We start from the raw sequence: 20,810 nt of genomic DNA, 5'->3' as shown, positions 1-20,810 counted from the left end.
TCTAGAAATAAACACAAAGTCTTTTTAGATATTTTTCAGATATATCACATGTGGGATTTGTGAATTTATAATATGCCAGTGGTGCTTTTATAAATGCCTTTTTTGAAGGGGGGAGCTTAAAATCTTCACATGTGCTGACACCTTTAAGATTATATAGACCAAAATTTAGTTAAAGAGATGTTTTAAGTTCTCTAAATAATTGGCCAAGAAGAAAAGCCTTCCTTTAATCACAAATGCACAAATGTACCCTATAAAATAATTTTCAAAAACCTTAAATTACTAGGACTCTTGTCTGAAAACTTATTTGCCCACGTACAATGAAAATGGAACCACTATTTTGGACTAGGGATAAAATAGGAATTTTCTCTACAGACTACTTCACCTTAATACTACCCGTATTTTGTATTCCAGTGGCTCATTATTAATCTGTGTGTTGGACCAAATAGACTTGAACAGGTTCATCTGCCAATACCATATTTTAAAAATCAACCCACTGCTCTTTAGTTACACTCGGAGATGGGAAATTAACAGTGATCGCGATCGACGCAAATGCTTGCCGACTAACAGACACGGCAATGGCCCGGGTTTGAGGACTCCCCTGTGCCAGTCCCTGTCCATGGAGCTGGCTCTGAACCTCTCCCTCCTTCTCACCTGCAGAGCTCAGCCCTCTCTCCCTCGTGGTGGGCGGGTGGTTCCCAGGGCTCAGTCAGGCACCCCAGAGCCGGCCTCCCCACTCTGACCCAGCAGTTGCTCCTGGCTATACCACCGAGATCTCTCTGTTCTCGGTGTGGATGCCCAATGGGGTCTGTTCTCGGTGTGGATGCCCAGTGGGGTCTGTTCTCAGTGTGGATGCCCAGGGGGGAGCTGCGTGAGCGCATCTGCGGCCCTGAGAAAGCAGCAAGGTAGGAAGGCACAGAGCCTGGGACTGGGAAGGCACGAGAGAAGTGTGTGAGAGGGTAGGAGGGGGGAGGCGGGAGGAAATGCAAGACTGAGAACATGTGAAAGAGCGTGGGAGACCAGGCCAGAGGAAGGTCATTAGAGACAAGAAGCCAGCCCTTAGTTCTGACTGCTAGTAGCTTACAGTAGTCGTCCACTCTATTAGAGGGGGTGTCCTTAAACAATTGAGATCACACAGTGATTCAAATACACATTCAAATCTTTACACAATTTATAGTCACTGAATACTTTGAGAATAGACTCAAACAGGAAGTGCTCTTAGCTTAAATGACTACAAAGTAGTGAGTAAGGACAAAGGCTCTGCCTGCATTCCCATCAGAGTGATTCATCCGTATTCAATTACATACCCTTCAACAATGTTTTAGTCTACTTGGATGGCATACTTTTAAGACACGGTCTGGGCATCCGTTTTCTTATAGCAAGCAAGTAATGGGGCTAGAGTTCTACCTGTGGCATCTCTAAAGAAGAAAATGTAGCTTCAGGCTTAACTGGTAAATCAAGTCCTTTTGAAACGAAGTAAGCACCAGCTGAAAGCACTGAAGCACTGGACAGACGCAGACGTGGGAGAGTAAAAGGTAACAGTTAAACCACCAAAAAGCTGAATCGGGAAAAGCCAACATCAAGTTACTTCAGTTAAAAGAGAGTATTTTTAAAAATATCCTACTCAAAGGGAAAATCAATTTCCTTCTTTAGAATGGACTCCGAGATTTAGATCACTACACCACTGGGAGGCACACTGGAAAGTACAATTTGATACTGGAGTGTCTGCAGGATTCATCTCGTACCTTCAGCGGCTAGAAACCAGCAACTGGGCACTCCCTCCGTCAGCTTCGTTCCTGATGGGAGCTCTAATCTTAGCTTGAACTGCAGGGTCTGGCCTGGAGACGCAGCCACCGGAGACAGTCTAATGTTTGGAGCAGATTTAGGTAGTTTGGGTAATGTTTTCTGTTTCTCTACTAGGAACGGGCCATCTACCACAGCGTTGTCAGGTCTGAAGATTGGGAGCTAGGAAGTAAGAAGATCTGTTACTTCAAGCACAAGTACATTAGTAATCGTAAAGAGCTTATTTTTGAACCACAGTTGAAAAATGAGATTCTGTGTCAATGAAACTTAACCCCCATTCTAGTCTGAATTAGAAGAGTGCTTATTTAGACGTCTCATGGTTAGTTTGTAGGTTCAGAAACATATTTCATCCTGGCTATAAGATTACCAATACTAATGAGACAGAGCTAAGTTCATTGTCCAGTATGTTTATAGATGGTAGGAAATTAAAGTAAAAGTTTATCATTTAAATGCAGTGGATATAATTCCACTTTACAACTTTTCACTGCTGATCATAAGATGATCTATGTCAGGAGAAAAAAACACTTATATTATGATGGCATGATATTTTGTATTATGTACTGTATTCTGTATTTTTATTTTAAAATATATTTTGGGAATTCCTGGAATTTTAGGGAAAAAAGCTCCCCCTCCCCCAGCCAACTATGATATATCAAGAGGTAGCTTGAAAATTTTGGGAGACTATATCCCAATCTTTAAAAACTGACTAGAACTCTGTTTAGTAAGTTTTTTTCCAATCTTATTTTCAGTGTGTTGGGAAGTGTGGCTCCTAGAGTTTCCTTTGGGAAGTTATCTGATAAGAGATTAATGTGTGATCTTTGTTTCCTATGGTGAATCCAAGAATCCTTAAACACACACACACACACACACAACAACTGGACAACCCAACCCATGTAATGTGTATGTTCTGTGGTTCAGTGTGTATATGTCTATACATTTTTTTAAAGACATTTAAACACAGATGAAAGTTCCAATTCTCTCCAACTTCCAGTATCTTAAACACTCTTGTCACAAATGGAATTTGAGCATCCCGGAAGGAGGCATTCACTCACTACTCTACCTACGTGTTTCACGTCTAACCTGGAGATGGTCTGACCAGAAGTGTCTCCTTCTGTGCTGTGAGGACTTTAGTATGATTCTTAAAATGATACTCTTTAACTTATACTTTGATTGCTTACCACAGAAATCATTTTTGTTTCTAAATCCATCACTTTAATTTGATGATTATTGGTGTCTGCTACATATAATAACTGGTCATTCTCTCCAATACACAAGCCTCCTGGTTCATTAAAAGTTGACTCGGTAAAGCTCGAAGTGGTAACATTACTAGCGTCTCCAGTTCCTGCTAATGTTGAGCAGTTTTTTGTTTTTGGATCCACAACTTTAATCTAAAAAGAAAGAACAAGGCAGTATATATCTGAAGGTCAATTTCAGGTTCATAGTATAGAAAAGTGTCCTGAAAAGCAAACCAGAGAATTTGACTGCTATTAGCATTGTTACTAAATCTGAGAAAAAGAAAAAGAATAGGCATTTCTAGGGCACCTGAATGGCTCAGTCAGTTAAGTGTCTGGCTTTTTATTTATTTTTAAAGATTTTATTTATTTATTTGACAGGCAGAGATCACAAGCAGGCAGAGAGGCAGGCAGAGAGAGAGGTGGAAGCAGGCTCCCCGCTGAGCAGAGAGCCCGATACCCCACACGCCTGGCTCTTGATTCGGGCTCAGGTGCTGCTCAGGTGCTGCTCGGGACTGTGAGACTGAGCCCGGTCTCAGGCTCCATGCCCAGCAGGGAGTCTGCTTGAGATTTTCTGCCTCTGCCTCTCCCTTGTTCCTCCCCACACTCATGCGGGTACTCTCTCTCAAATAAATCAATCAATCTTAAAAGAAAAAAATAGGCATTTCCCTATTTTCTTGAAAAGTCAAATATTCAAATTACAGACTCAGGGGAAACACTCCATTTTGAGAGCTAAAAACTCCGTAAAACACCCAGTTACATCTTATCTTTGAGCAGCAATCTTTGATGAAATTATCTCTGGAATCAAATTTTTAAAAATGTTATGCTTTTTCCTCACAATGAGACGCAGTTGAACAGACTTTCTTCTTTCTCATGAACATCTAACACGGGTTGAGAACTGGCCGCTTATGTTAAACCTAATGATTTCCAATTGTGCCTCAATTATGTTAATTTATGGTGTCATCACAAGGTATTAACATTTTCCACTCATTTTTATAGAAAAGAAAAATGCAATAAAAATGGCAACAGTTGAATAATTCGTGCAACAGAGACAAAAATGGAAATGCTGCTGAAAATGGAATTATTTGCTAGCAGGCACTGCAACTATGCAATAGCTCAAAAACGTTCCTTTGTTAGTTGACATATTAATTTTCCCTGCCACCTGCTGCCTTCTTATTTACCCTGTCACTAGGCAGCTTTGATGGATCGCAATTCACGATTTTTTGCTGTAGTCATGGGGGATTTATTTAGTCCCTTCCCCAGCTCCGAGTGCCATCATATCCTCTTTGCAAAGAAAGGACTAAGAAAAGAACAGCAAAGGCTTGTACACAGTTGTCAAAGACTGTTACTCCTCTCTATTTTAAAGTGGCAGTTGGAGGAGGCTCACAAAGCTTTCAGCTTTTAAATGCCACAGATGAAAAGCAGGATATTCTAGAATTCTGTTGAGACTCACCTTGTGATTATAAGAGTCTGCCACATAAAGTAAATTCCTTTTCTTGTCCCAAGTGACTCCAAGTGGGTGCTGAAGCTTGGCATTGACTCCTACTCCATCAACATCACCAAAAGCAAATAAATTCTTTTTTTTTTTTTAAAGAAAAAACATCACGCATTAAAATTTTTATAGTGCTACCACTCAAGGTATAAAAAGACTATATATTCTACTTAAAGGGGAAATGGGTCTGATTTCATATAAATCGGCCTGGGTATTCAACTTAGACCAAAAAAAGTGACAGAATTTTGAACCTATGTTAATTGTGGGACTTGGTAGTTCTATTCACAGTAATCAAACATCTGGTCAGGAACCAGTCAAGTCTACTAATCTGCTCTTTCCACCCTCCTGCCAAGTATCTAATTTACATTTTCCTCTTCCCTCGGTGATCAGTATTTATCCTTCCATACTTCCTGAAGCCTTGACGTTTGTGTAATCAAATTAGAGTCAACTGATTTTTCTTAGATGGTTTTGTTACTTGGGTTTCTTTATATTCACAGTTCCTTTGGCCTGACTTCCACTTTAATTTATGGACAGGCCAAGAACTAGTTCTCCTGAAATTTATTAACTCTTCGCTATCTGAAACACGCGAGCATGCTAAGGGCTGGGTGCAGCATGCGCAAGTGACCTTCACACATTACCATGGGATCTCTTGCTCCTCCCACGAGGTGCTTCACGGCCCCGTCCTTCAGCGAGACGGCTCTCACGGCGCTGCTCTCACTGTCTGCCACGAACAGGCAGCTCCAGGGATCTTCCGGGGCCAGAGAAAGACCTGACGGCTGGGCGAAGCCTGCCTTGTGAGGATACGCGTTATTCCGGTTCTCTTCATTTCCGCTTCCAGCAAACCGAAGGCAGGTTCCTTTTTTCAGCTCACTAAAAAAAGCCAAGTTCACAGGTGGAATCGACATCATTATTTTGTGTCCAATTTAGTAATCAAATGAATTGAAGTGATGAAACTGGAGGAGATAAGCGCTGGTAAAAAACAGACATGTGATCTGAGCCTTAAGTGTGCAAGTCAGCTTCTTCTAAAGTTTTTCTAAATCATTAACGTACTTTTTTTTTTGGACATACACAAAATTGAAACTATTCTCAATGGCCAGAGAGGAAATCCCTGACAAGAATGATGATCATATCGTTGGCTGGATAGGGTGTGTGTGTTTTCTACAAATGGCCAGAGACAGGTACATCTGGATCCCACCTTCACTTCTTAAAGGATGATTATGCTGCTTTAATCAACTGTAAAATCAATTTTTTATATACAATACGGAAACTTCTACTTGAAGGACTTCGCAATGATTCTAAGAGAAAGTTTTACACTTTGTCTTCTGGGTTTATGCTAGAGGAAATGGAAGGAAGACATGGTGGTGTGCTGTGTTGAGGGAGGGGAAGCAGCTGACTCAGGATGCCAAATAATGAGACAACATGTTCGTCATCATCTCCAGGTATGGCCCAGCAAGTCGAAGTCTAGCATGACCACCAATCACTTACTCACTGCTGTGTTCCCCATGCTAAATTCAGTAGAGAACAGGGGATAGAACAAAGGGGCACAGACTGTACAAAAGTCAGCCACTTATTCAACAAACTTATTTTAAAATGTAGTCAGGGAAATATATGTGATAGCTAATATGCCAAACAAACAAGAGGTAATTAATATGAATCTTAATTTCAAATAGGAATTTCTTTAATTAAATAAAAGAAAGAGTGGGGAGAAAAAGTAACTTCTAAAATGTTAGCAGTCTTTACCACTGTAAGATCAGTAATACAGATCAGGCATCCTTAAAACTATGATACACGTCCATGGGATCCGACAAGAGTGAGACTCTACTTATTTGGAAATTTAGCCCACTCTTGACCATATGGGTCGAAAACAGCCATCAATTAGAACAGTGCATTCTGGCCATCTCTGTTACTGTTTATAATTACGCCTCATGTCAACGTTTCTGGTCACTGTACTGTCAGGCTATCATCTCTGGCCATAGTCCCCTCACTGCTATCTCTGTCTCTAGTTTTGTCCCAGGCCAAATGCTGCCAGTGTTCTTTCAAAAGCACAGATCTAATCATTTCACTAGCTAGCTCAAAACTTTCCATAAAGGCATGCAGAATAATGTTCACATTTCTTCAAAGGACGCATAAGGCGCTTCATGATCTGGCTTTTACTCACAAAACTAGTGTCATTTCTTGCCTGGGAAACCTCCACTCTCCTAAGTTCTACTCCTCTATCCAGTTTTAATTTAGCAGCTTCTTTCAGGAAGCCTTTCTTGATACCTCATATTTTACTGATATTGGGTTCCTCTTATTTACGTGAGGGACAATTTTACTTTAAGGGACAGCTGAGAAGGAGGAAATAGTTCTGGAAGCCAGTAAATGCAACCAAAAACAGCACCGGGGAGAGAAGGAAAACGAGGGAAGGAGGAAGGAAGATGGGGAGAGAAGGAACTTATCAGTGCAGTAATGTAACTACGTAGGGAGGGTAATGAGGTCACAGAGAAGATCGGTCAGTTCTACCTGGAACATGCGGGAGAAGAGACAAGGCTCTACAGAAGGGGTATAAGAAACTGTGCAGATGTGCTACTTTTTCATCTTTATGTCCCCAACAGTGGTGATGAAACTCCTACATTTACTGTATAAACCAGGCACTAGGCTGAGCTCTTCATACATATTACTCGTTTTCAAAACATGCCTATGAAGTAGATCCAAGAGACCGAAGCACGGAAGTTAAACCGGCTCTCCTAAGCTCCCACGGACAGTGAGTGGCAGAGCCACGATTCAATCTTAGGCAGGACCACAAAACCTGAGCCACTAAGCACTCTGCCAATAGTGTTCAAATGTCCGCGTTCCTGAGCAGGGGTACGGGAGCCGCGTGTTAGGAGATGAGGGGCCACCGAACACTTCTCCGGAGGCTGGACAGCACCGATCGTCCCCGTTCTCGGAAGTCAGCGACGGTGGCCACAAGACATACTTGGGCTGATGAAATTTAAGTAAAGCTGATGTGTGTCACTTCTGAGCAACTCACCACCCCTCTCTCTGCCAGGATTACCGGCAAAGGTCCAGATGGTGGCCGCTTCATCAGCCTGGTCAACAGCCCGGCAGAGGAGTGCTCCCCACCAGACCTACGTGAGCAAGAAGAAACCAACCTTATCTCACGCTCCTGAGAATCCGGATTGTTTGTTACGGTGCCAGAGCCCAGCGCATCCCAACTAGCACAGAGGTGCTGCGAGAAGAGAGACCCGAGGAGAGGGGATTCTGTGGACTTGTGTAGTTTGCCCAAAAAGAGAGATGGTCACTTACTTTTTCTTCGGTAGTCTGCCACAGTCCAGCAGCAGTGCCCATATCTGATGAGTCCCTGCCATGGCTATCCACAGAATATCATTTCTTTGGACTTCCGAGCCTTTATAAAAATAAAAAGGAATTACTATCTCGTTAATACAAATACTCTACGTCTTTCAGAAATTTAAAGACAGCAGTATGTTTATAAATCATCTGAAGAAGAAAAAAGTATTTACAGTTTTAAGTTGCTTTTGAAATTTTTCCATTTTCCTTGTGAAAGATTTCTTTAGATTTATGAATTTACCTGTAAATTCACAGAAAGCGAAAGTATTCTTAAATAGTAGGAAGTCCCTCTGCATCTCTGGGCACAATGTTTTTAAATATCTGATTTCTTATTTGATAAAATAGGTTGACATACACTCTCCAAAGAAACTCTGACAGTCAAACACCTAGCACTAACCACTGAAATCATATACTTTTTTTTTTAAAGATTATTTATTTATTTATTTGACAGAGAGAGAGAGAGAGAGATCACAAGTAGGTAGAGAGGCAGGCAGAGAGAGAGAGAAGAGGAAGCAGGCTCCCTGCCGAGCAGAGAGCCCGATGCGGGACTCGATCCCAGGACCCTGAGATTATGACCTGAGCCGAAGGCAGTGGCTTAACCCACTGAGCCACCCAGGCGCCCTGAAATCATATGCTTTAATAACAGGTTCTTTGAATAATTTCTCATGAAAAAAACCCTATCTTTTAATAGTGTAAGAAATAGGTATTTCCACTGGGGGTGCCCAGCTGGCTCAGTCAGTAGAACATGCAACTCTTGGTCTCAAGGTCATGAGTTCGAGCCCCACATTGGGCATGGAGCCTACTTAAAAGTAAAATAAAGGGGTGCCTGGGTAGCTCAGTTGGTTAAGCATCTGCCTTCGGTTCAGGTCCTGATCCTAGGGTCCTGGAATCCAGTCCCCCATTGGGTTCCATGCTCATTGGAACTTCTCCTCTGCCTGCTGCTCCCCTTGCTTGTGTGTTTAGTCTATCTCTGACAAATAAAATCTTTAAAAAATATATATATATATTTAAAATATATTCCCACCACAGGATTGGTTAGACTTTGAAACACATCACAGTTCCTATTTGAAAATCCGTTATTTAATTGGCTTTGAGGCTTTTTCCAAAAACTATCGTTGACATGCAAAAAAGCTAAAACTATATTACAATATAGACTATACAATATATTACAATTGTTTACGCAAACTTGTAAGTAATTTTCTACTTTCTTAGACTGTTAAAACTTACTACAATGTGACAAGGCTCTATTTTTCAAATTAATGCTACTGTTAAAAGAGTTAATTTAGGAGTGCCGTGGCTGACTCGGTCAGTGGAGCATGTGACTCTGGATCTTAGTCGTGAGTTGGGGAATGTGGGGCCTAAAAAATGTATCTATTTTAAACTGTATCCTGAGGTGACTTTTACATGTAGTAGAGATTTTAAAAAATAATTTGGTCAGATATTCCTTTTGCTAAAAGAAATATATTGGTAAGGCCATTTTATTTGTTATTTTAACTTCAAGTAGTGTGTGTCCAGAAGGAACCTGTTTTCCTTCACTTGTATTACCTTCAAGTGTCTTCCAATTGAACGACAACAAAAATAGTATTGATGGTTCTCAGTAAATTGTGGTGGCTATGTGCCAAGAACTTCATAGAGATTATCACTTACATTTTCTCAAATGCCCCAAGGGACAGGTAGTGTTATTAGGCCCTTTTTACAGATGAAGGAACTGAGACCTTAGAGAGGTGAGGGAACTTGCCAGGATCCCAGCGCCAGTAAATGAACAGGAATCTGACACCAGGCAGACCAACAGAAAAATCTGGATCACATGTTGCCTCTTTTTCTGTATTCTTAATTGCTATCCTATGAAATCTAAAGGAAAGTATTTCAATTTAATTTTTCATAGTCAAATATTTTTATGAACAAAAATTATATTAAAAGTGACAAGGGCATCCATTTATTCTGGGGACTCAGTCTCTGCTTAATCACCTTCAGAGTAGATCAAAAGCTTTTCCTAAGTATTTTATTTTGCTCCTGCCATGTGAGGACAAGGTACAAAGGTGACTGACCATCCATAAGCCAGAAGAGAGCTCTCACCAGAAACCAATCATGCTGGCATTCTGACCTTGGACTTCTAGCCTTCAAAACTGTGAGAAAATAAATTTCTGTTGTTTAAGCCACCCCAACTGTGGTATTTTGTTATGGCAGCCTGAGGTGACTAAGACATTCCCCCTGAGAACAGAAATTAGACAAGGATATCTGCTAATCAACATTTTTTTTTTTAAAGATTTTATTTATTTATTTGACAGAGAGAGATCACAAGTAGGCAGAGAGGCAGGCAGACAGAGAGAGAGGAGGAAGCAGGCTTTCTGCTGAGCAGAGAGCCCGATGCGGGACTCGATCCCAGGACCCTGAGATCATGACCTGAGCCGAAGGCAGCGGCTTAACCCACTGAGCCACCCAGGCGCCCCCTAATCAACATTTTTATTTAGCATTCATTTGAGGCCCCAATTTGTGCAACAAGAAGCAAAAAGTATAAAGATTAGAAATAAAGCTGCAATTATCAGAAGATGACCTGCTTTGAAAGCCTCTACCTTGCCAAAGGAGAGCTGTGTTGGTATATAGCTGAGGGAAAGACCAAACCAGTTCCCCAAACAGACCAGCCTAGTTCAACCAGAGTCTATTACATGAAGGCCAAACTTCATAGTAGTAAAGTGTAAACAGTTTGCTTGGTTTTGTTCTCTGTGTACTTATTTCCTTTAGAAGCCTGACGAATAAGAAAAAGTAGAGAAGCAAAGACTGTGTCAAATCATGATTTCAGTGTCTTGGGATTTCCCATGACAACTGATGGTGACGATGATGAGGACAGTGGGAAGAAGGGTGGATGGTGACCATCCAGAACATTTCCTATATTTAAGGCACTGAGCTAAGGAATAAGCACCTTATGGGGATTACTTCCTTTAATGACTTTAGTAAGTCTTATTCTTATCATCTCCATTTTACAAAGCAGCTGAAATTGAAAAGGGCTAAATAAATTACTGAAATTCACATAGCTAAACCTGGAATAATAATCTATTAGTGAGTCTGACTCCAGATTATTCGTGTTCTGATCCGAATGCAGGAAATACAGAAGTGAGCCTGGGCTCTTCTGGCCCAGTCCTTGCTTGGCCCATTGACTTCTCCCTCCCTCCTGCCTCTGCCCCATGGACTTAGCTCAGGCTTGAAGTACACAAAAGCATTTTCTGTGTGATCAGAAGCAGAGATCTGACTAAATGTAATCATGCCTGTCTATTCTAGGATGTGTGCCTCGGTTCACTCCTGTCCTTCCCTCCCAATAGCCTGTGGCATAAGCCTATGGCCGAATAATCTCTCACCAGGATTTTTTCCCAATCCCTTGCCTTTCCATTTTTGGTTTGTTTCAGCTTATCAGCAGCTCTCTGTGACTCACAAGATGAAACTCTGTATTATAGCAAATACTTCTGCAGTATTTTCTATGGGGCCAGGCTCTATTCTAAGTGCTTCATGTATATTAGCCCTCATAATTCTTAAAATAAGCTTCTGAGCTAGATACTATTAATATCTTTAATTTTGATGAGGAAATTGGGGGCATAAAGAGAATAGGTAACTTGTCCAAAATCACATAACTACTAAGATGTAAAACTAATTAAAGCCCAAGTGGTCTGGCTCCAGTCCATGCAATACTGCCTCTGAGGAAGCTTTTACCCAGCCCGATCATTCCCCCGAGGGCTGAAGGATTTGTTCTTGCAGATAAAATGTGAGTTGAAAGAAAGAAAGAAAGGAATGAAGGAAGGAAGAAAGAGGTCTGGCATTTATAAGGCTTATCAAACCAACCAGAATCGTATTAATAATGTATATTGTTCACCCTGGAGTCTGAAATGTGAGGCACACAGTTGTACTACCACATATGGGTATTAGTTTTGTTCCTTCTAACAAGAATGTGACAATCATAAACATCTCAATTATAAATTAAGAGTACACTTAGTATTATTGATTTTCAACAGTTACTTAAAAATAAGAGAGACAATGCCAAAAGCTGAGAAAGGTTTAGCAAGTATTTCAAAAGACAAAATCTTTCATTAGTAAGGATTAGTGAGATAATTTTTGAAGGCAGGAATAAAACCAGCAAATGACATATGAAAATAAAAGCAAATTACCTGCCAATGAGCTTTTAAAAATTCAGTGTTATATTAAGCAGCTATGATCAAAAATAGATCCCAATCATTAGAACCCTCTAAATAGCAACTGGGAAATTGTCCATTTGTGTAGTTTTTTTCCTACACAGTCTCTAAACCTCCTAGGAAGCAAAACCTCAGGCCATTAGGAGAAAGAAGTAAAGCCTAACACCCCCATCGCACAGGAAAACACGAATCATAGCTGTAGAAGGGTAGGAAAACAAAAACCAAACCAAAACAAAACAAAACAAAAAAAACAACCTTTCTACCTCTCTTTGGGGGAGGGGCAGAGAACTACCTTTGGCCAAAGACCCCATACTGATACCAGGACAGGTTTTCCACTGCTAAGGGAGCAGCAGAAAATTCCTCTGAACCACTCAGAGTTTAGCTGCCAGATAGAAAGAACAGGAACAATAAGCAGGCCCAGGCACACAGAGTCTCCCGGAGACTGAGGCTGACCAGAAGAACAGAACACCTCCTTAGCCCCACTGCAGCCTAGTACAGAATAACAAATAGCAGCTATCTGCCTCGTGAGGAGCTGCGAGAGCACAGAGATGACCACCCTGGGGCTCGGCTGTGCAGGATGACTGAACACTGCCAGGTTCTCACACTGAGAAAAATCCTCCGGCACATAGGCCCCTGTGCTAAGGTAACAGCAGCCCAGTGCCAGAGTGATGTGAAAGCTGTGATAAACTGACAGTAAGCACAGCAATAAAATCCCAAGTCAGCCTAGGTTCTGTTTAATTGACTCAACCTCCCTTATAATGGCATAAATACACTGATCTCATCAGCCTCTACAGTTCTATTCAAAATTACTGAAATATAACAAAATGAGCAGACACACATAAAAGAAAAGAAGAACAAAATAAAACAACCCCAAAACCAAAACCCCATTTTCAAGGGAAAAAGCAATCAACAGAAACAGACTCAGAGATGACCTGAAATTTACAACTATACAACATGGACTATGTTAAAGAATCTAGAGAAAAAAGTGGTCAACACATCTATACAGATGAAGAATTTAAACAGGTAGATGGAATCTATAAGAAATAGTAAAATGGAAATGCAATACCAAAAAGAATCAGTGATAAAAATTCCTTCAACAAACTCATCAGTTGATTAAAGATAGCTGAGGAAACAATGACCCTAAAGATAAATCAATACAAATTATATGAACTGAAACACAAAAGGGAGAAAAAGGGATGAAATAAAAAGAAAACATGGTATGTAAGAGTTGCTTACATACAAGTAACTGAAATCCCAGAAAGAAGAGAAAGGAGCAGAAGACATATTTGAAAAGCTGAAGGACATAAATAATGAAGGACACAAAACTACAGACTCAAGAATTCTAAGCAGGATAACTCCCGGACATATCAGTCAAACCAAAGAGAAAATCTTGATGGCAGTCATGAAGGAGCTAGGAAAATAATTAGACCTCTTGTTTAAAACTATGTAAGTTTTAAGGCAATAGAACAACATCTTCAAAGTGTATGTGTGAATACATATATACACACACATATATTAAATATATTATTTTATACTAATTATTAATATATATTAAACATATATATTTTATATAATACATTAAATATATTAAATATATATTATATATATTTAAAAGTCAATGCAGACTTGCATATGGAGTAGAAAATACCTTTCAAAAACGAAGGTAAATACTTTTTCAGACATCCCACCTCCAACCACCCTACTTAAAAAAGGAAGGCCAAGAGAAATTAATGTCAGTAGACACGTGCCTCAAGAAATGTTACAGAAGTTCTCCAGGCTTAAGTGGTATTATTCCAGGACACTCGAGACTCTAAAAACACAGTCTGGCAATTTCTTATAAAACTACACATACACTTACCATATGACCCAGCAGTTCAATTCCTAAGCATCTACTCAAGAAAATAAATATGTTTATGTCCACATAAAAACCTGTACACAAATGTTTATAGAGGTTTTAGTCACCGCCATAAACTAGAGATATTAAAAATGTCTATCAACGAGTGAATTAATAAACAAGGTGTATTACAGCCATACAATGGAATACTACTCAAAAAAAAAAAAAAAGAAAAAAGAAAAAACTGCTGATACAAGCAGCAACAGGGATGAATGTCAAAAGCTAAATGGAGGGGCGGCTCAGGTCATGATCCCAGGGTCCTGGGATCCAGCCCCACGTCGGGCTCTCTGCTCAGCAGGGAGCCTGCTTCCTTCCTCTCTCTCTGCCTGCCTCTCTGCCTACTTGTGATCTCTGTCAAATAAATAAATAAAATCTTAAAAAAAAAAAAAAACGCTAAATGGAAGCAGACAGACATAAAGACTATAATGAGCAACAAGAAATAGATGATTGTTGCCAGTAGCTGCAGTGAGTGGTAGAAGAGGTGGGAGGGAGACTGAACAAAGGGTCATGAGAACTTTTGGGGGGTGATGGAAATATTCTGTATCTTAACTGTAGTAATGGCTAGAAGACTGTATAGGTTTATCAAAATACACAGAACTTATACATAATAAGGGTGAATTTCACTTTCTATAAATTATACCTCATCAAAAAATTTTATTTAAAAAATCTTATAAATACAAAGTCAATGTGATAAGATAATAAAAGAATCTTCTCTCAAGTTTTAAATATGAAACCATTTTAACAAAATAAAAACACATTAGTCACGCTGTATAAAGTTTATTCCTCAAAAAAATCTTATTTTAGAGGGTGTTTTTTATATTTTATAGCTTATTAATGGAAATCAAAGAAGCATATTATCTAAGCACATAAGTACCAACACTAGATTTTTAGACTAGCATACTAAACAGCTGGATTTCAATCATTTAAAGTTGTATAAGAACAGCTAAATTATAAAATGCTGATTAAAGGGCCAGGGAAGGTTAATGGGATTCGGGCACATTGTCCTTTCCATAAATTATTCTAAATCAGGTAACGTCTAAAGTACTTAGAGACTAGCAGGGGTTTTGACCTTTATGATAAAAAAGCTCTTAGAAACACTGCAAAGATTCTGAAAACCTATAAATTTATTGTAGCTAGTAATTATTTTTAGTGCATTATGAAGCTCTGACCATTATTCACAGTGATAAAAAATGAACAAAGATGAAACAATCTCTTTTGTAAAAAGTATTTTGTGTTATTTTTATGCTTTTATTACTGTGATGGCATGACTGGGCTAAATATTTAGCCCATTAGTCACCATTTAAAATACATACATGCACCTTCACAATACATGTATATTTAAATAATCAGAGGTACTAAAGTACCTTTCTCTAAGCTCCTGAAGTATGTTGTTTCTTAAATGGGTCTCTTGATAAGATACACATTCAGTTGTGTATCCATCCACATTATTTTTCATTCTTTACCTAATCTATTGTTTTTAAAGTTCAATTTTTAATTAAACATACATACAGGGGCGCCTGGGTGGCTCAGTGGGTTAAGGCCTCTGCCTTCGGCTCAGGTCATGATCACAGGGTCCTGGGATCGAGCCCCGCATCGGGCTCTCTGCGGGGAGCCTGCTTCCTCCTCTCTCTTTGCCTGCCTCTCTGCCTACTTGTGATCTCTCACTGTCAAATAAATAAATAAAACCTTAAAAAATTTAAAAAAAAACCATACATACAAATGGATGCCTTATATATAAAGTTTATTAGCTAAAAATCTATGCATACAACCAAGCTGAAGAAGAATATTATTTGAAAACCTCATGGCGGGCGCCTGGGTGGCTCAGTGGGTTAAGCCGCTGCCTTCGGCTCAGGTCATGATCTCAGGGTCCTGGGATCGAGTCCCGCATCGGGCTCTCTGCTCAGCAGGGAGCCTGCTTCCCTCTCTCTCTCTCTCTCTCTGCCTGCCTCTCTGCCTACTTGTGATCTCTATCTGTCAAATAAATAAATAAGATCTTAAAAAAAAAAAAAGAAAACCTCATGCATCCTTCCATGATCATATCCCCTCTTTTTCCCACAAGGAACCACTAGTCTAAAAATTTCTGTTTTTCATATTTTTATTTTCTTTTTTAATTTTACTATGTCTGGATGGATCTCTCAATGTACAGCTGACCACTGAAAACAGTTCTGAACTACATGGGTCCACTTATGCACAGATTTTTTTCAAATCAATACAATATAGTACTGTAATTGTATTTTCTCTATGATTTTTTTAAAAGATTTTATTTATTTATTTGACAGATAGAGATCTAACAAACAAATGAACAAAATCTTAAAAAAAAGGTACAGCATAAAATACATACATACGCGTCAATCAACTGTTTATGCTGTCAGTAAGGCTATTAATAGTTAAGTAATAGTTAAGTATAAATAGTTAAGTTTTGGGAGAGTCAAAGTTACATGCAGATTTTTCCCTGCAGGGAGGTCAGTGTCCCTAACCCCTGCATATTCAAAGGTCAACTGTATAGTCTTGCTTCGTAGTCAACTTTCTGTAAGAGAAATCATATTTAGGTCTCTTCTGTACCTTGATGTCTTACTCGGATGCCTGAGACTTGTCTGTAAATGCTAGCTGGAGCTGGGGGCCATTGTCTGCACTGCAAGACAGCCTCATGGAGGAAGATACCACAACCCTGAATCTAGTTTCCATGTTTTCCTCCTGATAATTCCATCCTCTCTCAAACTCACAACTATACCAGAATTTCACACATATTCTCTTAAAGTGTTAAAAAACCCAAGTGTTTAGAAGAACAATTTTTCTAAGCTAGTCCCCTTCAAGTTGCGTTTAATTGCACATCTGTTTAAACTAGTTGTACGATTACATCATTTATTTATATAGCGACCAATTCACTAAGAATGCAAATGGAAAGCTCTTTTTATGAAAACAAAATTGAATACTTCGGAAAGACTTAATAAAAGCAAGTAGCCAAGTCAAATTGTTAAACTAAGTGTGGAAAGACCATTGAAAGAGTAAGTTAAAAACACTGCATCCCTCAGACTTCCTTCCAAGTGTTTCAAAATTCTGATCACACTTTAAGGAAACGCAAACAGTTGATACGGAGTGGTACAAGACTGTCAGAGGCTACATGACGGCTTTGGTCCTACCTTGAAAGACTGCCTTAAAAATGTACATATGTGGGGCGCCTGGGTGGCTCAGTGGATTAAAGCCTCTGCCTTTGGCTCAGGTCATGATCTCAGGGTCCTGAGATCGAGCCCCACATCAGACTCTCTGCTTGGCAGGGAGCCTGCTTCCTCCTCTCTCTCTGCCTGCCACTCTGCCTACTTGTGATCTCTGTCAAATAAATAAATAAAATATTTTTTTAAATGTTCATTTGTAATTCTTAGAAGAAAGTATTTTTACTTTTATGATTCTCAGATTTAAAAGATTTTTTTCCCAATATGGACCAATTATAGTCAATCACATCAGTAATGGATTCTACTTCATTTACTTCTTTTATTTCCACAGAGGATTCAGGTAGTATACAAAGAAATACCAATAAATTTAAAATAAAAAATTGAAGCGGTCAGTAAATAGGGTAGAAAAGAGATGTAGCTGTACTGATAGCAAAAAATGAATGTCGGGGCTCCTGGGTGGCTCAGTGGGTTAAGCCTCTGCCTTCGCTCAGGTCATGATCTCAGCTTCCTGGGAATCGAGCCCTGCATCAGGCTCTCTGCTCAGCAGAGAGCCTGCTTCCCCCCGCCACCCCGCTACCTGCCTCTCTGCCTACTTGTAATCTCCGTCAAAAAAACAAATAAAATCTTAAAAATAAAAAAAGAATGCCATGTTTCCATTATACTTTACTAAAGATAACTTTTCTGTTTTCTAGCAATCAGTACAACAAAGCAAATAAAATCAGTTATGATATTCAAATTATCAAGAGCTTAAATCAAACTTAATACTTAGGAAAAAAGTATTATCTATAATATAGAAATCAGAAAAAAATTTCTCTAGTAGAGAAATTTATTTATAAGGTAATGACTGAACTACCAACAAATCCCTGTAGTAAAAATCATAACGCGTCCCAAAGGACTCTATTTTGATGAAATACGTACTATCAGACACATATACACGCATACAGATATATATGTGTTGATACATTTTTTAATGAATGACACGATGCCAAAATACTATTTAGTAAAAACTGTAAGAACAAATAGCACTTTCCCCATACTGTGACAACAGACATTAACCCAGGACTCGATTTTAGAGTATTTGAGAACAGTGGCTCTGAAATGCTTTCGGGTAATGTACAACTTTGAAATTCCGATGAAAAACTGACCAATTCCCCCAAATCTTTCTTTTTAAGACTTTATTTATTTATTTATTTGACACTGAGAGAAGGAACACAAGCAGGCGGAGTGGGAGAGGGAGAAGCAGGCTTGCCACGGAGCAGGGAACCTGATGAGGGGCTCTATCCCAGGACCCTAGGATTATGACCTGAGTCGAAGGCAGACGCTTCACTGACTGAGCCACCCAGGTGCACTCTGCCCCCCCTGCAAATCTTATACAGAATTTCTGAGAAGTTTAAGTACCTCAACAAAGCCTAACCAGGAATGCCTGGGGTATACGACTGAAGGTTAAAAACTCTTCTACTAGAGCAGTCATTGTGATGACAGGTCCTTCAAGTAGTGCTTGAAAACCATTTTCTCTTAATATTTTGAAAGGTGTTAAGCTTGAATGCATTCAAGACTATGTACCTGGAGTGAAGCTATTCTAAGTCATAAGTGAAATGTAGAGCCATATGCTCTTAATGATCTGTTAAGCTAAGGCAGGACTCACTTCCCTTATCGAGAAGTTGAGCTTAATAAAGACGGCAGTCTCAGCACGTTACTCCAGTTGGAAGCTGGGAAGGTACTTGTCTCTACAGCCAAGATTTCCCTTAGAAAACAATTTGGGTGCATTCTCAATAGGAAATAAACAACCAGAGATTCCATGCTATGAAGTATGAAAATCTTTTAGCCTAGAAAAAATCCTTAAAGAAATCCAACTAAATAAAGTATCCAGTAAAGTATATCCTGTTTTTAAGCAATGCAAATTGATTTATGTGGCAGACGGAATTAACTAGTTTTAATTCTTCACTCCTTGGTTGTAGTACTGTACATCCATACCCTTACCATGTCCTCACTGCAGGCAAAGTGCATATCCCTGCTCCATGACTTTGAGCTTACTCGTGTGATATGCTTAGTAACAGTAAATAAGCAGATACGACATGAGCAAAGGCTTAAAATGTGTTTCACTGGGTTTACTCTCCTGTGCTCTTGCCTTTTGGCAAAAGAATATGCTTCAGACAGCGGCTGGTTCAAGGAGGTTGAGAAACAAACAGGGCAGATCTAGACCCAAGAAACAGCCTGGAACTTAGTCCAGGCTTAGACTTCATCAGCTGAACCCCAATCCTGTGTGTGTGTGTGTGTGTGTGTGTGTGTGTGTATATATATATATATATACACACATATATATATATATATGAGTAACAAATAAAGCTTGAGGTTTGTATGAGTTTTGGGATGATTTCTTATGAAGTGTTATTGTAGCAATTACTAACAAATATAGTAAATACAAGTTTTAAGTTGCAAAACATAAATAACTTTAACTGAAATGTTATACGCACTATTAGCTTCAAATCCCTCGGGGCTTACATGCTAACCAGAGAAAAATTTTCTTTTTCCCATGAGGGAGGGTGACAGCATATACCGAAGTAACCATTCTCATCCACTTTGACTATTTTACTGAGAGACAGGTTTCAAACTATTTTTCTGTCTATAAGGTTTATGTTCAAATAGCTCAGTGAATCAAAGGCAAGGAGGCAGGGCTGATAAGTCCTGGTGGGGATAAGAATTTTTAACCCTCAAATATTTAGAATTGAGGGAGCACGGTGACAAAAAGAAGAATGAACTATAGCTGCTTTTACTGCTGTTTTAAAATTCTCTGCATATATCCCCTTAATGATTGTGCCTTGGGACACTGCTCCCCTCCCTTTCCAACCCCTTCTCCCTGTGAGCCACTAAAACAAAATCCCAAAAATAAAAGTCGCAAAGTAACTTATGCAAATACCCAAGTTGTTATCATTAAGTGCAGTAGTACCAGAAGTTCATTCAATTATTTTATGAATATTAAAAGCTTTATAAAGTTAATCACAATGGAAAAAATTAAGGTCTTTGAATTATAACTGGATTAACATCACAATAGGGAATTATCTCAAATGTAAAGCCACTAAACTAAACTAGTGCTTATTCACTCTATAAATATAATTCAGATCATACAAACCATTTAGTCCCAAATTCTATTTTCAATGTATTCTACTAATTTTCTTTATTCATTACTCTGGTTTTACATAATAGGTTACTATATCAGAATCACTGAGGTCCAATGAAAAATAAGAGTACTAATGTTCCAAGATTATTTTTGGTCAATTAATACAAGTAATAAAGTTATAAATATAATGTAAATTTCATCCATTATCGATATCTACATAATTTAGTCAAGTCTTCTTTAATTACCCAAATGGAGCTATTAATATTTCAATGCAAATTTTAATAATCTAAAAAAAAAAACAGCTATCATTTCTTGATTTCATACTAGAGTAAATAAAAAGGACATTCTTAAATGGCACAGTTCATGAATAATCACTTTAGGTTCTGAAACTACAATCTTTCCAATGTAAAACTATTCAGAACTGTATTAATTGGAAACTGCAGCTAAGACAAAATTTTTTAACATTAGAGTAATATATAGTCTATCTTGTGCATAAAATATAATATACAATGTTATATGTAACAATGTATACTGTAAGTTATATTTATTACTGCTAGCTTTATTTTTACACAATAAATCTCACCATAGGCAATGAAAGT

The 20,810-nt window shown here is 38.9% G+C and overlaps 1 protein-coding gene across 1 annotated transcript in view; it reads right to left on the bottom strand.

The window, feature by feature from the left end:
• NHLRC2 (NHL repeat containing 2) overlaps nt 1–20,810 on the bottom strand; it is a 58,886-nt gene that overhangs the window by 5,571 nt on the left and 32,505 nt on the right. The window contains exons 6-10 of the mRNA XM_044240570.1: nt 7,810–7,909; nt 5,163–5,394; nt 4,486–4,608; nt 2,979–3,188; nt 1,743–1,962 (exon numbers count right to left, since the gene is read on the bottom strand). Coding sequence (XP_044096505.1) covers nt 1,743–1,962; nt 2,979–3,188; nt 4,486–4,608; nt 5,163–5,394; nt 7,810–7,909 — 885 coding nt within the window. The remainder of the gene's footprint in view (nt 1–1,742; nt 1,963–2,978; nt 3,189–4,485; nt 4,609–5,162; nt 5,395–7,809; nt 7,910–20,810) is intronic.

This window comes from Neovison vison, chromosome 2 (genome assembly GCF_020171115.1).
Source record: "Neovison vison isolate M4711 chromosome 2, ASM_NN_V1, whole genome shotgun sequence".
Classification (NCBI taxonomy): Eukaryota; Metazoa; Chordata; class Mammalia; order Carnivora; family Mustelidae; genus Neogale; species Neogale vison.
This window is presented reverse-complemented; position numbering and strand designations above follow the sequence as displayed.